This window comes from Odontesthes bonariensis, chromosome 3 (assembly GCF_027942865.1).
Source record: "Odontesthes bonariensis isolate fOdoBon6 chromosome 3, fOdoBon6.hap1, whole genome shotgun sequence".
Lineage (NCBI taxonomy): Eukaryota > Metazoa > Chordata > Actinopteri > Atheriniformes > Atherinopsidae > Odontesthes > Odontesthes bonariensis.
The window spans coordinates 19,098,413-19,117,036 of record NC_134508.1 but is presented as its reverse complement, the minus strand read 5'-3'; the positions used below and the strand labels follow the sequence as shown (position 1 = coordinate 19,117,036).

Sequence of the window (18,624 nt, the reverse complement as noted above, 5' to 3'; positions counted from 1 at the left end):
GATCGGCATGTTTTTCTCTGGAGTTGTGGCTCTAGCAAGCTGCATATTTGCAGCAGCACAGTCCTTGGCAATCTAAATCGTGATGTCAGCCATTCGTCTGTCTCCACATGGTCTCTTCCAAGAGCCTGACGCGCTAAGGCATCCAAAAGTAGCAAGTCAGCCGCTGGTTACGCTTCCCATTGACCTTGTTATATACAGATTCAAATGAACCTTCAATTAGTGCACAATTTAAGTCAAACAGAATAATGTCAGCATCATTATGGGGTATAATGTATATTTATTTATGTTTTCTTCAAAGTAATTAAATATACAAGCCATTAGTAAAGCAAACTTGATTGGAATAACAGCGAACTATTTTACGAAACTCCTACGACAGGTCTGGATCACTCGTAAATTCTGTTCGTACCTGAAAGAAAACGTAAAATACGAAAAGATTGGTGAATGCGCAAATTCTCTTAAATCACTCGTACGGACGATTTAAGAACAAATCTGTGCGTACGAACGGTTCTTGCATGAGGCCCAATGTCTCCTATATATGTTCTCTAATAAATAAATGCACTGATTTAAACATTTCTAGGTTCTGATATACATATTTTAATTCTCAAAGAGAAATTGAGGCAGAAATTAATCCTAAATCTAGTAGTAATGAGGCATAATGAGACAACAGGTTTTCATGAGGGGTTATCAGATTGCAAAACATCCTTTAACTGCTCAGTCACTATGCAATCAGTCTCAGATTGATTCAATATGTTTTGTCAATGTGCTGTTGCATGAGCTTCACTGATAATGAGAAAACAATACAGTCAAAACTTACATCCAAATGACAGATACACAATTTGACATTAAGACAAGACGATGAACTTGCAGGCATGTTGCACGTGGACACAAAGATCCTACAAATCTAACATGGCTGACTTGTGACTACAGACAAATAATGCACATCAATGGAAAAAAAATCAATCACAAAACAGAAGATTTTGGCTTGCCTCCTCAACATTTTGGCCTGAGTTCATTATCAGAAATATTTAATTCTGTGTAATTTGGTGAAATTTACACTTTTTCAAAGGGAAAATAATGTTCATTTAATGTTCGGCAGAGATGTAAATCGTTTCAAAGTTAACACCATCAAAGAGGCTGATAGCATTCATGTGCAGTCTTAGCCTATTAAACAGAGTGGACTGTTGTTGACATTAATCATGCTGAATTTCACCAGCACACTCATGACTCTTGAGCCACACTCAGTCACATGCAATCAAGTATTTCTCATATATCAGGAGACAGTAAAAAACATTGGCATATCTGTCTACTGCTGTTTCACATGGATGAAAACTGACAGTGAAAAAGACATTTGGCGGGACAGAGTTGGTGATGAGGGTGAGCTGCTATGAGCCTCTAGAGACCAAACAAAGCCACTTCATTACGGGCTGCATTAAATACAGCATGAAACTCAACAAGACACTACTGTAAAAATGATTTGCCACACATAACGTCACAACATCAAATGCGGTGAGTATTGCTCCTTATCAATATACTGCTGAAACACACTTTTCTTTGCTGTTTTGTTCATTTACACACACACTATTGCATCACATTTAAGTTGGCACACAATAGCAGAGATCAAACTGATTACATTTGCCGTTTTCATTTAGGTGCAAGCAAAAATTTCAAATCACAACAGGAATTAAATGCAAATGACACACACATTAAAACACAGTTACATGTTCAATGGGGACATGATCTAAAATAATCTGTGGTGACCCTCTGTGGTAGACTGGAGGACATAGTGGGACCATTACTTGAGGTGAAAGAAGCCTGATGATTTGGTTGGCGAAGCCATTAGCATGTTAGCTTGATTCTTGTGGGTTATGTGGATCTGAAATAAAAAAAAATACCATAAACACATACGTACGTGACAAGTTACTTGTTAAAAAGAAAAGTCGTACTAAAAACCAATGCAGCGGCCCTCAAACGGATATTTCCTTTACTAAGGTTATAAAGTTAATTTTATACTGGCACTCCTTTATAAAGACATTGCTTTCATGTCACATGTATAAACTTTATACTACTAAATTGTTTTCCTTAAAATGTATAGGCTATTCTAATATTTACTGATATATTTACTAAATCATTTAAACACAGGTGCTGGAACTGTCTGGATGTAATGTATATTAATGTACCACAAGTTACAAAAATTTCAAATGTGTTAATTTTATGCTGAAACAAGCAAGTAAGTGTGAGACATATAAGGACTAGGCTCACAAATTGTAAGGACTTCTGTGTCCACACGATCAGTTGGATCTCCTGATTGTAATAACTAAGAGGTCATAAACAAGTGTCAAACACTGTAGGGTTTAGGCAGTCTTTCCTTAGCATAAACATTCACTATAGTTATTTAATATATACACCACACCCATAAAATATTTATTAACCACTATATGAAAGTACTTCCTCCCAAATGCCAGACTGTTGCTCCATAGGTTCTATCTACCAGTAATAACAGAGTAGATACCAGATTGATATCTACTATGTAACGTGGTTAAAATTCATATTCCGCCTTATTCCCTAAACCACTGGTAGTCTTCTGTTTTTCTCTTGTATGAATTGTGTACTTCTAGTACAATAAGTACTCATAAAATAAAGCCTTGAAATCTGTGGCTCAAACATCTGATCTCCTGACTGAAGGACGACCGCTCTACCAGCTGAGCCATGCCAACATATTGTTTTTAGCACAAAAGTGTCTTTTGCTGATTTCATACCGAAACAGATGAGCCCTCTTGTACTTTTTACACAATTCCTCTTTAAATTGAATCAAAAATGTCTGAATCTAAGCACTTACAGTGCAAGGAGGCTGCATCCAGGGCTCCCCATCAATCTGCATGGGCAGAGCTTTGGTTGTCCTGCACATGGGGATGGAAGACAGTGACATTTAATTACACTTCTATGACAATCCTGCTCATATAATGCCCTACTGTGGGATGGAAGAAATAACAAGGACACCTGATCAAATCAAATCATCGGTGGGCCATGCCCCAACACAAAGCCAAATCACATAATAATCTTCTCAGTGGAAGTAACAACCACACATAGCTACTGATTTGTGGTGGGTGTGTATTGGACTGAGAAGTATTCATGCACATTGAAGGTAAAACCTCACGACCTGATGGTGATTTGGGAGGTCTGTGCCAGTCTGTGCCCGGCGCTCTTCAGTCCAGTGTAGATCTGTCCCATCTCTAAAACTCCTTCCAGCCCCACCACCTCGATACGTTTGTCACTTATGTCTGATGGGTCAGAAAAAACAGACAGATTGATTAATATAGAGACGGCTGTCGATGATATTCCCTGATTTAGTTGAGCCTAGAAAAACAAGAACTCACCTTGGGTGACAGTTTTGAGAAGTTCGGGGTCAGTGATAACTTCACTACTCCCTTTTTCTGACATCCCGTCATGCTTCTTGGATTCACCCCAGAGGTTGGAGCCTCCATGCATGCTGGGTATGTTGAGGACAGCGATGCCCTCTAAAGATGAGTTGCTCAGGTCCAGATGTTTTCCACAGCACTGTTATCACAAAAAAACAAACATTTGAACATTAACTCAGATTGCTCCTTTTGGTAAAACAGCCAGATGTCTGAAGTTGAAACTCTAACCTCAATCACGAGACAATCCTTCAGCTTCTTACAGGAGGCAGAGATGGACTCTGAAGTAGCTAACTCAAAATACCAGAGTTTGTTCTTCATTCTTGAAAAGAGCAGAGAACAAGAACTCACTTTTTTTTTTTGGTAAATCACGATAGCCCTGTTGCACTCCTCGGCTTCTCATTAGATTTGTTTGGCTTGTTCATGCATCTTACAGAGATACTTATAACTCTTTCCTTACTTCCGGCCTTTTTTTTTCAATGTACAATGTTAGATATTTGATTGAAAAAAAGGACAAAAGTTCAAACGAAGAGGTAAAGTTGTGTACAAGTGCTCTCCCTGAATCAAAACTGATGGCCTCAGTCCGCTCCAAATACTTGTTTTCCCACGTTAACGGTGCAGCCGTTTGACAGGCTTCCAAAAGATAGTCGAACTCAGGAAATTGGTCTTGGAGGGAAGGGGAAGGTCTTTAAAGGAAAAGGAGCTAAAAATGTCTGGTTTCATTCAAAGGATAATGGAGTCTAATAAGTCTAATAAGATTTCAAAGGACTGTTTGAATTGTGAGTCATGCAAAGCATTACAGTTGAGTGCAAGAGTAAAAAATATAGAGCTGAAAATGAGGTTGATAGGCCCTCTTTCATGGGAGTCCTTACCTGCTGTTGAACCTCTGGGGATGTTTCTCTCTCATGGAGTGGAAACGATGAGCAATCGAGGCATCCTGCACACACGCACATAGATGTGATCGTACTAAATCATTTTTCTGGTAATATATTCACAATTCTATGTGTGTCAAGAATAGATTAAAGCAGGCCATGAAAATGATGATAAGGCAATGATGTTCATCTTCCCTACTGAGTTAGTGACTTACCACTCCAACAGAGAAGTAGTTGTTTATGATCTCGTAGGGGACAGGGTCTCCTGCCTCTTGAGGGTCGTTTGGTATCACCTGGATGCTCCAGCGATCCAAAGGCATCATCTTGCTAGCTTCAATCTCCTTCAGGATTTCCCTCAAGTCAGAGCCCTCATATCCTTTCATGGGATAACAATGCAAATTAAAATGACAATTTAACACTGTCTTACACAATACCTGAGTTATACGTGTTGTGTAAGAGAAAATGTTTATTTGTTGTACCTCCACCCCAGCGTAGACAGCGAGCCAGGTCATTCCCAGTGCCAAGAGGTAGGACAGCCACAGCAGGATGCACCTGCAGGTCCGCTTTGTCTAAAATAAAAAGTATTATTTCATTCAAGTTATTCAATTCAAGAGATTGTACTCATCTTAATTTGCCTCTCCCAAAAGTCTAGAGGATGTGCACTACCCATGGCATCCAGGAGCCACCCGACTGTGCCGTCTCCCCCACATACCAAGATCCTGTACTGACGCAGACCACGGAAAAAGTGCAGCCTGAAAAAGCAAAGTCATCATTAATAAACACACAATAAAACAAAACAACACAGAATAAACTGAAATGATGTGTACGTTTAAGCAGTAAGTCTCTCTGCTTCAAAATTGTACTGTACCCGGGAGCAGGACCTCCATTAGTCAGGTTATACACCTGACGTGGGTTCAACAGGCCCTGAAACTTCCTGAGCACTCTGCACAGAAACACATCAAATTTTAAAAGGGAGGTAGTTCATTAACTCACTTTTACTCTAAACAGGACTCATATGCTAACTTGTAATTAACAGTAATGTCTCAGCACATGTACTGAGAGGTACATATATACATATATGAGGCAAAAAGCTTGTCACCGCTGTGCTGATAGTGTGTGCCAACATTACTTTACACCAATCGGGAGTACATGCTGCTTACCGTTCACCTTGCTTTCCTCCACTTTTAGGATTTACAAACACCAGCAGAGGGTGGGTGTCTGGAATAGGGACGATCTGAAAGAAAAACAGAAGGAAAAAAAACGTGACAGCACAGGCATTAGATTGAATGTGTGCTGCGCAAGACTTTTTTCTCAAACAAAAAAAGCCTTGATTTTCACATGTCCTGTTTTGTGCTAAAATGTATACTTTATTTTATATATTTAGGGAGACTCGAATAACAGCGGACACCCTAAGTATAAGTGGAAGTCACAGAAAAATCCTAAATACTAAAACAGAAGTACAGAATGATTCAGTATGTCATGATTCATCAACAGCTAATGATTGAATTGGATCACTCCTTCATCCATCACACTGAACTGAAACAGACCATAAAGACATTTGCTGCCCACTTCAAAACTGAAGAGCTCAACAAAAAAGCTTAAGCTATCCCAGTGACATCGGGGCAACTAGACAGCTTGAAAGTGAACGCAAAGAGAAAACAGTTAAGAGTGCAGCTGGAAAAGGAAATATATGTGGAAAGGTTTCATAAAGACAGACAGACCTGCAAGACGTGGCCATCTGGAGTAACATTCAAGAGACTGGTGTCCTCCTCCTGCAGTAACAAAGACAACCGATAAAATAAAAAACAAACAGACGATTAACTGAGATTTAACCAAAGAATTGAAGAAAAATTTAAGGTTGAATATTTTGTCATTCTAGCCAAGTAATTTTACCTTTGAGGCAGCATAAATGGCCCATGGAGGCAGTATGTGGTCTTTCAATGGCCCACAATCACAGTTTGGTAACCCAGGCAGAACACAGTTATCATGACGCTTTTAAAGAAGCACGACTCAATGAGAACAGAAAGTAGTAATGCACTCGCAATCGATGTGTACATGAATATACAAAGAAGCTATTCTCACCATCTCCTGGCACCACACACAACGGCTCCCTGCTAAAGTTTTGATCTTCTTGAGGCAGACCTGACACTTGCTCGAGTTATAGTCAGCTTTGATCCAGTCATGAGCTGCTCTCTGAAGCAAGAGACAAAAAAGGTGTTATCCCACAACTGCTGCCTATTCTGTTGTGTTTTTCTTTTAATAATGAGAGACTGCCAGGATGATCACTAAGTACATTTAAAAATTGGACAGTGCTGCTTTCTGCTCATGAATAAGTCTGAGAGCGCTTTGTTTATCCCCTCTACTGTGTTGAAATAAAACAAGCTATCTTTGAATGACAGCAGGATGACTTACGTTTATATCTACTTTAAAAGAATAAATACAGACCGCTACCTCATGAAAATTCGCTGAGGGGGTCATTGACGGCTTAAGATTTGCAATATTTGGATAAAAACATTGGCTTGGCAGATGAGCATCTTCATAAAAAATATCTCTACTGCACACTGGTGCTTCCACCTCCTCAGTGATGTCACACACTGAAAAAGACACGGGACCGATCATTGACCATGCTTGGGCAGACATAGGATATTTAACAGATGTACAGGGCAGACAGTGGTAGCTGTAATCCAAACTTCTAAAACACTGATGGGTTGCACTCAGTAACTGAATCACTGTAATGTTCCCTATAGTTAAAAAAGTATTTACTATCACTGCCATTTGCCTTTGGTCGGTAAAGCAGAGACGTCCAGTGATGACATCGTTTTAAACACATCTCTAACTCGAATGCACGTAAACATTAGTTGAACTGAAAATTTAGCTACAACTGGAAAAAGCAGAATTAAAACTAAACCAGTGAGAGAAACTGTAAACAAAAAAGTGAGCACTGGGTTCCTTACACCAATTTCCTGTTTGGATTTGACAAATGTGCGAGCGCAAGGTTTAGGATTCTTGTTTGCACACCGGCTGTGGACAGTGTATGTGCAACCTGGGTGAAGAAGAACACAAGAGATCAAAAAGAAGGTACTGCTTTTACATGATTCTCTAACATAAAAAAGACTGACACTGTTAGAGCAGACTGTACAAGTAAACTGGAACTGCCATGTCTGACCCAATTCATTTGTACAGTCCGCAAGGTGCATGACTGCCCCCTGGTGGTGGTGGAGAGCTCTTACAGTTGCAGAAGAGTCCCTGTTTTCCGAGGCCAACCAGCATGTTCTCACACACACTACAGTAGGCCGGCTTGTTGAAATGCTTCATCCTCCAAATGTGCTGCCCATCCTTTTCAGTCATCTGCGGGGGATGAAGAAAAAGAAGGAATCAGAGTAAGTCACACTTAAAACAGCACATAAAGCAGTGTTCTGTATGTAAGGAACTGAATAGAGGTAGTCATCTCAAAGCTACATTACTGAGAAGGGAGATGTAGTTAGTTTGAACGTGTTTTTCCACCTTCAGTCCAAGCAGCACAAGTAAAGGCACATTCTTCATGCCTCCCTTCACCCACTCCTCCAAGGTGACTGTCCCACTGTCGTCCACATCGATTGCAGTCATCATATCTTTGAGCACCTGGCAGATAAAAAAAAACACTAATCATTCAGAGCACAATATCTTGCTCAAAGACTTCCTTATAACATCTTGCAGATTGTGCATTGTCAGTTTAAATTCTTAAAACATCCCACCACACCACGAAAGATTGCAAATAAAGATATAGAATTTAATTTTGTGCAGGCTTAAACAGGCAAAGCAGGAAGAGAGCTCATACTGGTCTAAGTTCAGTTACGTCCCAGCCCAGGTAATCAGCAGCCCGCATCATCTGGGTGATTATACGATCCACTTCCTGGAGGAGAGACAAGACGTCAAGAGATATGAGCAGTACGTGTAAAACAGGAAATTTGCACACAATAAATAAAAAATGTACGTGCGTGGTTACAATAAAAAATTTAATTTGAATTTTTCTGAAGGTACTGTCAGAACGAAACTAAGGGTGTTGTCCAAGTTTGGAGAAAGTTTTTCTTGTGGTTTACATTCATGGGATGATAATAACAAAGTGGGAGATGGACAATAATCCTTTTTCCTGTCATTCTTGCAGATCAAGCAACAAAGTGGCCTACTGACTCTTTCTATAAATATTTGCAGAAATGATTTATTCACATAAAACACATGTTGGACAACTTGTCAGCGATTCTGAGTAACTTACAGAACTGTCCAAGAGTCCGTTGCCATCTTTGTCGTAAAGTTTGAAGGTAACTAGAACCAAATAAAGTCAGTCAGTGATCTTCCAAACAGTCAATTTAAATTGTCGGTGGTGAATGTAGATTAGGAGGTAAAGAAACCAACATTCGAGCTTCTCCCGCGGCTGTGCTTCCTCCAGCACTGAGAAGTAACAGGACACATCACGAAGAAAGACCCCACCTGAAAATACAGACAAGTTTTGGACAAGCTGGAAACCTTTAATATAATACTGAACATAAAGACAGCATGACTTTGGTTCTGAATGAAGATGTTGAGCTGCAGGATAAAAGCAAACGTTTCCTTGTAGATTAGTTTTTGGAGACGGTGCGCAAATCTCCAAATCTACATCTAGATTTTTCTTCCAGGAAGTCCTGCGGGCAACACTCAGAGATAAGCAGGACGTTCCACAATATATTAATTTTAAACGCTTCGTCCATAGTTTCACCAACAAGACAAACGGGTATTAAAAATACTTTACCTCCTTTGGGCAGAGGGCTCTTTATGGACCCATCTCGCTCTACATGTTGGAAATAGCGAAAAAGGCGTCGGCAGAAATCTTCTGGGAAGTCTTCCACTTCTAGGTAGGTCTTTAGGAAGAGACAGAAGCCCACAGTATCGACACACTGTCGGGGGAAAGGTGAGATGAGACACAGAACAATGATGTGTCAACACAACATTTTCATTTATAGAAACACTGTGTCTTACTGGGACTGTTAAAAACTTCAAGTACGTCATTAAAAGGACAACTATGTACTAAGAAATATAACTAACACCAAATTAAATGTGTTTTTTTTCTTCTTCAGGGAAGCTTCTTGGGTAAGACAGTCAGCTGTGGCAGCTTGACAGTGCTGGAGCTTGAACCCCAACTTGCTGATCAGTACCCCAGATGCTTTTCACTGAGCTACTTCCCTAATAACTGTGAGAATGAACGGGAAATGAATGTGTGATTGTCCAGAAAGGATCTGTCTACTTGGGTTACCTCTCCAAAACTGTGCTGGGCCAGACGACCTCCCGGCTGAAACTCCTTGATCACATCTTTTACCCTCAAATTGCTTTCTGCAGGGGGAGAACATTCATAATGGTGATTCATGCTAATGAGTCAAAAAGATTACATTGAAATTATGAAATGGCAGTAAAATAAAAAATACAACATAAAAAGCTGGAGAGTTTGTGGTTTTTCTTAAATAGCAATTCAAGGCAAGATGATCACTAAGCATGGACCTGGATGTGATATGCGTATCAAAGATTAAGTCTGGGTTTGGGCCGTGCAGTCTGATGTAACACACAACGGTACATCTCCCGGGTCCAAACAGGAGCGCGTGTATATGTAATAATCTATTCATCCATTACCCAACGTGTCAATACTCTTTTCCGCAAACACTAAAAGCCTACAGAGCCATTTAATTTCTTTCAAAGCCTTTGAGTGGAGTATTTTTAGTCCAGTGCCACTTTTTGTCTTCTGTCAACACATCTAAATAATTCTGCATTATCTCTGGCATGCACTCACATGTTTGAGTAGTCGTTTGTGTTTTTGTGTGAATGATGAGAACATTGCTGATTGTTCTTGCTTTAATAGTTCACTCAATAAGATCGGCTTCCTCTGTCACTTATTTTACTATATTCGAAGTACTTAGTGCACTTAGTGATTATGGCAGCTTTCAGCTGCAGAGTAACAAAGAGTTCAAGCACAAACACCTCCACCCTTGATACTCAAAGTGTTCGAGCCGTTGTTGCTCTTGCTGAACTTTGACTGTCGTTACAGTCGCCTATCTTCTTATCTTTGTTTTTCTTTATTGACCCTCATAAAACATTCTAATTTCAATTATGGATTCTTCGTATTCTATGACACTACAGTCAGAAAGGTATTTAGATCTAGAACTCATGTAAAAACAGCACACGACAGTGTAAACACACCTTTATATTCTGCATTCAAAATCGTTCTAAGGCAGAATACAAATATACATGAAGTATAATACTTTAAATGTATGCAGAAAAATGGGGACATTTATCTGTTGTAGCTGGAGCTAATTTTAACTAGAGTAAAGTTAGCTACTATTTTACCAGTTACTCCTGCAGTACAAAAAAAAGTACTTTGAAACCTAATACATTTTTACACGATTAGCTCTTCAGCTGATCATTTTATGCGTAACACACAGCACTGAAATGCCCCTTATATCAATTTAAAAGCAAAAATATGTAATGTTAGAATTCACCTTCCATGTAATGCTGCAGCTGGATAAAGTCCACAGGAGTCAGAGAGCCCTCCACATCATCAGAAGAAGCCATGTTGATCAGCTGCGTCAAGGAGGGGAAAAAATTGACCTGACAGTTACAGAGGTGACAGGGACCTTAACAACAACCACTAACCCCAGGGGAGGTTTCTGAGACAAGGAGGTAGGCCTTCTGTTTTGGCTGTGACTCACATGAACTGGTTCGTCTCCATTCTTTGCATTGCATAACAGGTCAAACACTCCCCTTCTCATGGATACTAATCTACAACAGAGTCTATCGCTCAACAGAGTCAGAGGCTTCCTCGATATGTGTGGATTCACCAGACTACTCAGTGCAAGTGAGACTGAGCTGTAACATGATAATTATTTTGTTTCAAAATATGGAGTTTGGGACAAAGATTTCAAACAACATCTGCACACATGAGCAGGTGCCCAAAGTCTGGTCCCAAGTAACAAGTCAACAAACTGAATATTTCAAAATGTTCAACTATAGTGACAGAAAAGGGGTCTGGAACCAGAAAATAAACACTGAGACACGTTGCTTTAGAAAGTAAATGCGTCCGTACTACAGCCATCCTGTAGTGTCCCATCAGCTTAATCAGCAACACACAAATCAGCAATTAAATCCATATTTTTAAAAGGCGCATCCATCAGACAGGATTACAGTGTGGAACTGTCAGTGCCTGACTGACATGTCCTTTAAATTTACCGAGATCGTGCTCTCCGGAAGCTTCACAGGTGTTCAGGCAGGGGAGTGAGGCTGTCCGCTCTCGGGTCTTGAACTTGTCCCTACCTCTTCAGACCGCAGCAGGAATCGGTAAACACTGTCCCAAACACAGAGGAGCACAACACGGGCCTCTGATACGTCAGCTGCCTGCGACTTGTGGGTAAATGTCTGCGGATTAGCGGAGACAAGGGATTAAGAATGGACAGAGGAGGAGCTTTCCCGACATAATTACAGTTAGTAGCGCCACCCCGTGCGCGCACCCAGCCGCACCAAAAAACGCACGCAACACTCACTCGTCTGATCTTTTGTACCCTTCCAACAAGTCTGCACGATTTCTGAATATTGGCATGGAAATCAAAGTTCAAGCTCACCAGTGCCCAGCGTTAAAGGGTTGGATGAATGACATCCAGGATGTGAATTCATATGGCTCACCTGTGCGGTGCCGTCTAAAATATTACCCTCTCTCTGAGATTTTAACATGGGGTCATGACCTCTGGTGCAAAATACGACGATGCACTGGTGAGTTTTACACGGACAGAGTTGCCACGACTAAATAAAAAACGTATCACTGCAATTATTGCAGATTTCTTTCAGTTGAACTGGCTCGCGGGTATAAAAATCAGCTGTTCACCTACAGCAGCTCCAAAGTTACCCTCGGTTAATGTTAAAGCGATGGTTTTCAAAAACTGTCAGTGTGTGGCAACCACTAGTCATCTCTTTTACCAACTAGTCGACTGTTTTACCAATATGGGCAAGTTCCATGTAAGACTCTAGATGAGACTCTGCCTTAAAGAAGGACAAGTGCCAACTATTACTGGTAGGTAAATCAAGAATTCCATTAAATTAGAGTGTTTTGTTAAAGATCAAAGTTAATAACAATCATAAATCCTTCCAAAGGCTCACTCTCAGTCCCCGTCAACCCCCCTACACCCAAAAATCTCTCTTTTTGTTTTGTATTGCCCATTTGGCCCCTACATATATGTATATTTATATATAAACTCTTACCGTTGGAGTCTTTCTGACTATGCTGTATCCAGGCTCAAGAAAGAACTACAGTATTCATTAATTTTCTCCAAACATTTCCCAACTGGACTGTTTGGTTGATGATGTTTACTATCAATAGATATTCTTCCTGATACAACACACAATTGCTTGCCTTAAAACAAATGTTGAGCAAATTGGAACAAAAATGGCTTACAGCATATGGAAAATCCTTGAGTAGAGCCTGAACCGCATGTTATTGACAGAAAAATAGACAAAAACAAGCATGATCCGAGGCTTCTCTTCAGCACTGCAGTCAGGTTAATAATGAGCCATAGTGATGTTAAACAGCACATTTCCTCAGTTCTTGGCAGTAAGGATTTTATAAAGGATTTAGATTACAAAATTGTTTACATAAGAGAAAAAAAAACTAAACAATTCCTGTCCCTCTGCTGTCAAAATCCTCTTGTTTCATCCTACAACAATAAAATTGTGACAGGCGCACTATATTTTAAAAAGGGGTCAAGGTGGGGCTCCTAAAACTTTGCCATGTCTGTTGGATCCCATCCCAGCTAAAGGATGTCCTACACCTTATCAAAATGTATTTACTCCATCATATAAATCTGTCTTTTTTAATTTGCTACATGCCAAATAAGTTAAACCATTGCTAATTAAGGCCACTCTTGATCCTGATCTCTTAACCAGTTACAAACTCATATTTTACTTCCCTTTTTGTCTATAAAATTATCTTAAAAAGCTGTTCTGAATCAACCACTCACTCATTTGCATGTTAACTGTATGAAGAGTTTCAGTCTGGATTTAGAGTTTACAACAGTACTGAAACTGCTCTAATTAACAGACCTCTTCATTGTTGCTAAGAATAGTCTTGTCTCTGTTTTGGTCCTGTCAGACCTCTGTACTGCATTTAAAACCACTGAACACAGCATCTTATTACAGAAACTTGGAGTTATAATGGGGGCATACCGCATTAGACTGGTTTAAGTCATATTTATCTCATTCAGTTTGTTCGTGTAAATCAGGGGTGTCAAACTCATTTTCACCGAGGGCCACTTCAGCAGAATCGTTGCCCTCAAAGGGATGTAACTTCTCCTTAATGTTAACTCTGAATTTATTACTTATTCAATTTACAAATATTACAAATATATTTGCACAGATGTAAAAAAAAAATATGTTTGCTTGTTGCTCTGTTATTACATCATAAATCCTTTTTATTTGTCAGGTTATGAATCCCACATCACTCCATTCATGAACGATCAAACTATCCAAGTGAATAAAGAAAAATAAGTTATGACATTTACTTTGTTCCAAACCTGAAATATCAAACAAAGCGAGCTTTTACTGCCGCATTGTTTTTGGTTGTGGCTTTCGGGAACACTTTCTGCTGCGATCGCAGTTTGCCTTTTAATTCTTGGGCAGTTTGTTGTTTTTCTTGATGCCTGATGTTGGCTCTGAGCTCCGTGTTTGGTCTCAGAATGCGGACCTAGATCGTACTCTTGACAACCGCCACCGCCTCAGAACACCAAAGACATACCGTTTTTTCTCCTTGAAGCACAAATACGTATTCGCCTTCCGATCTTTCTTGAAACAGAAACAGTTTTTCTCTTCCGGGACATTTTGGTATCATTATTTGTATTTCTCAATTCCACTTGTTGGGAAAATCGCATAAATTTGGAAACACTGCAATCTAGTGGCGGGATGCCGTCACTTCGTGCGTAACACAATCAGCATGCATTGTGGGAAATGTAGTTTTTGGTCACAGCACATAATTGACTTATTTATTTTTAGACAATCAGACCTTTTAAGCTCTCGCGGGCCACATAAAATGACGTGGCGGGCCACATTTGGCCTTGAGTTTGACACATACGGTGATTTTTCCACTCATACCAGTTATGGTGTCCCACAGGGATCTGACTTTGGACCAATTTTGTTTTTCCTGTGAATGATTCCTCAGAGAAATTTCATTAGGAAACATGACTTTTCAGAGTTACGCTGATGACACCAAGCTCTATATATCTCTGAAATCGTAGAAAACTTCTCAGTTCCAGAAGTTACAGTCTTATCTTTGAGACATTGAGACAACCAGAAATTCTCTACTTTTGAATTCAAGCAAAACTGAAGCCATTATTCTTGGCCCAACAAACCTTAGACCCAATTCAGACATGTGCTAAGATCCGTTCGGGGTTAGTGCTGCCCCCTTGAGATCAGATCTCAGTTACCCTCTCTGTATGGAAATAAACACATAGCCTCCTTCAAGCAGTCCGCTGTCAGCTGAGCAATACAGACAGAAGATCAGCAAACAAATCAACAGACTCAATACAAGAGAGGTAAAGTAGCATAAAATGAGAGATTTTTGATGTTACAGAGATTATCAGCACAAATCCAACTCTCACTGAAGCTTTTAACTGCTGAAGTTCAAACAGCTTGTTCAGTGTTCCTGGCTGTTTTCTACACAGCTGTGCACACAAGTACTGAGTGTGAGTGGTTGCACATACCTTTGCAACGCCGAGGATCTTGTGATTTGATTTTTGCAAAGCATCTTAAATATGTTCTTTATCTTCTTCTTCAAAAATTCTTGTCCCTCATTGTTTTCCCACAGAGTTATGTTCCATCATCTCCAATGAGCCAAGAACCGTATCTGATCTTTTATGTATTCTATCTCATAAGTCAAGTTTGCACGCAAGCCCTCTTGAAACAGTGATTTTAAAATACAGCCAGCATGGTTTGCTTTTCATTGATTCCTCACTTGAGACTGCAGGAGTTTCCACGTCGTTCCCACAATCAACTGTGCAGCAAGAAAAAATACATGGCCCTCTTCTGCCATCAACTGTAAATGAGCTTGTTCAGGTCGAGGCTCATTAAAAGGTGACCGGGACTGACAGGACAGATCCCGAGGTTTAGAGCTGGGCTCACATCAGAGACAAGAAGGAGATTTTCCTTTGAGTAATTCATCCCATGAGTTCCTTCTGGGATACTTATTATGAGTTACGTCTGTAACTTTACTTTTTCACAATGCATTTCTTTTAGGAAACGAGTAGAGCCAGAAAACATGCAGCTGGTAACTCTGCCTATTGCATCAAGTTAAATGAATCCACAGTTCATTTTTACTTCTTACTTTAATTTCTTACCCATCTGTATGTTCTATTCTGTTTTTTTTTCTTCACAGGAAAACATTTGGATGATGGATGAACTTTAAGAAAAAAACATCTGGACTAGATCATTGTCTGTAGATCCTGATAAAGTTCTGAATTCGAAGTTGCTGTTTTTTTTCAACTGTTTTTTTCAACTGTTCAACTGTTTCCTTCCTAAAAAGGTGAAAAAGAACAAAAACAAACTAGAAACCAAGAAATGAATGTTTGAAAGAGACAGTTTGAACATGAGAGTGTGAATGTGAGCTTGCTTACTGTGACTTAGTTCAACGGTGTTTTCAAAGAAAGAAAAGTGGGTTAATTATTTCAAGAATGATAAAAGATTAAACTTAACTGCAAACTCAGAGCTAAAACTTATCTACTAACTAAGAGGCAACAAAGAGTTGAAACGTGGCTACAATCTAAAGAGCCATGGAGGAAAGGTAAAAAAAATAGATAAATACACATATATAAGCTAACCTAAATGTAATAAAGTTACAGTTTTTTACAGTCGTGTTGACATTTGTCTTAATACCATGTCAAATGGTAACCTTTGGTGCAAAAGTGCACCACTGATGCCAAAACCTTCATATTTCACCCAAAAAGTCATCATGTCGCCCAGCAATACCACGGGAGCACTGAATGTTCAGTGAGATCTGAAAAACAAACGTCTTTAAGTGCAACAAATTGTATAAAAAATGCGTTGGTGTCTTCCACTTTGAACAAATTTACTTCATGTTGCACTGCAAAAAGGAAAAAGCAGAGCTGCTAGATTTGTCAGCATAATGGTGGTGTTTTTTTGTTTGTTGTTGTTTTATAACTTTTGTAGCCCACTCCATTAAATCTAATACTGACAACAGTAACAAACAAAATCAGACTACGGCACACACTCCACACGACTACTCCTGCAAGAGACATCTGGTGCAGTGAACTGGTGTATGACTAGAATATCTAATGATTGTTTTAATAGATAATCATTTTTTATGTTTTTTTTTTTTTTTTAAGGAGGCATTTTTGTATCAACAGAGCAGAGCAACAAATCTTTCATTTTAAAAAAATGCCGTGTTTTACTCTCAAACCAACTGAAACTCATTAACCCTCTAACCGCCAAAGTCGCAGAATTGCGACAGGACGTCAGCATAAACAAAACAGTCTGTAGATAAACTAAACGGGCTTTAAGGTGTTCAGTCCTCCTACCACTAGTTGGCAAACATGTTACTCTTTCAAACAAGACCAAGCTCACGTCATTTTGTAGTCATTTTGTAGTTCACAGTGTCTTTATAAGGCAGTGCAAAAAGCCACCCGAGCGCAGATACGGAAGCAGTTATTCAGAGCTTTTCTGTAGAGACGTGCGAGTCGAATTTTTATTGTCAGCGAACTATTAGTGAGTATTTAACACCATGGCTTGTAAGAAGTTGAACCGTGCGGAAGTATTGAGCATGCTATTTGCTGATTCCGACTCCGAAGGAGAGTTTTTACCTCGTGAGGAGGAGGATCGGACAAGCACTCATGCTTCCCACCGTGAAACTTCCGAAGGCAATGGTGCCGGCATGCGAAGCGAGGCTGTTCTCCAAGCACACACACACACTCCAACTCATTCGGTGCCGTTATCCAACCTCAATGGAGTGGGTGGTAGTGGGGAACGCGGTCGCAGTGTCCGTAGAGGTGTTGGTCGAGGAATCAGGGGTGGGAGAAGTGGGTCTGGTATCTTTAGCATGCGCTCTCTCCATCCAGCCCCCGGTGCCGCCAGCGCAATGATCCTGACATTTTACCACTTGTTTTATTATTGTATTCCTCATTCCTGATCATTATGAATAAGGTTGAACAGGTTAAAAAAAAAAAATCAATTCAATGTCTTCCACTTCTTGCATGTGTTTTCCTACCCTATGGTAGCCTAATGATGACAGTATTTTACCACTTTCTCCTGTTTTATTGTTGGTTTCCTCCTTATGAATGATGGTAAAAGACAGAAAAATGAAAATAAGTTCAAACATCAAGTCAATATCCACCATTTCCTGAAAAAATATAGGCAACTTTTCGCATGTGTTTTCCTACTATATGGTAATGATGATATAGTAATATTTTACTACATTATTCTGTTTTATTGTTGCTTTCCTGTTCCCTGATCATTATAGATGATGATAAATAGACAAAAAGAAAAAAAAAGTTTTAAAAAAACAAGTTCATAATCACTCAATTCCAATATTTCCTGAACATAATGAGATTCAAAATGGCTGCCACCTGATGACGTCATAATATGCAAATTAGATCAATAATTTCATACCCCACATGAACTATGGATCATGGGCAACATTTTTCTAATGTACAGTAGGCATCTATCTTTAACCCCCTTTCAGCCACCAGCTTTGGAAATATTAATGTCAAAATCCAGTATTTTCAAAAAACAATCTTGGCGCCTAAAGGGTTAAAGGCTGTCACTGTCTACACATGGAGGGTTACTCTGTATCTCTCTATAAAGCTGCAGGGTTTTCTTTCAGTCAGTGGCAAAACTGTTGCAAAATGTCATTTCAGGGGTGTCCAAACATTACTTTCCATCAGTCGTGTTTTAGATTATGTGGATTGTACACTAAAACATTTTCTGGGCGTGCCACGTTAAAGTTATTATATTAGAATATCATACAGTGACACTGACAGCATTATATGTAAATGATCTTCAAAAGGATACTTTAGATAAGAACAACTTTATAGCACAGCTGGAAAAGTCATGTTTCTTACTCCGCTCCGCCTCCAGCTGGGCTCTGTCTTTCAGCGTCTGCGTTCAGTGGATCAGGATTCATGTTTTTAACCACCAACAGTTTGACAAGAAAACATGACCTGAATATTGACTAAAAAGTGTCATAAACATTAAAAAAACACATATTTTCAATCTCTTAACCTTTTGTGCACCCTCCTGTGTAGGTATTAGTGTTTTCATACAGCCAGTCTCATATTTTTACTGCTCATATT

General features: G+C 39.5%; 1 protein-coding gene across 1 annotated transcript; it reads right to left on the bottom strand.

Annotated features, from left to right (window-relative positions):
- Positions 1-243: 243 nt before the first annotated feature.
- On the bottom strand, positions 244-14,151 carry dgkab (diacylglycerol kinase, alpha b). Its single transcript, XM_075460768.1, has 25 exons — positions 14,064-14,151; positions 11,513-11,698; positions 10,786-10,867; positions 9,552-9,628; positions 9,051-9,195; positions 8,678-8,752; positions 8,538-8,587; positions 8,103-8,177; positions 7,790-7,906; positions 7,516-7,633; positions 7,240-7,328; positions 6,368-6,478; positions 6,179-6,277; positions 6,007-6,057; positions 5,446-5,519; positions 5,154-5,228; positions 4,952-5,037; positions 4,765-4,854; positions 4,501-4,661; positions 4,286-4,350; positions 3,645-3,735; positions 3,375-3,555; positions 3,158-3,278; positions 2,837-2,897; positions 244-1,873 (listed from the first exon to the last, which is right to left on the bottom strand). The coding sequence occupies exons 3-25, from the start codon at positions 10,856-10,858 to the stop codon at positions 1,793-1,795; spliced, it is 2,166 nt and encodes a 721-aa protein (XP_075316883.1). The 5' UTR covers positions 10,859-10,867; positions 11,513-11,698; positions 14,064-14,151; the 3' UTR covers positions 244-1,792.
- Positions 14,152-18,624: the final 4,473 nt, after the last annotated feature.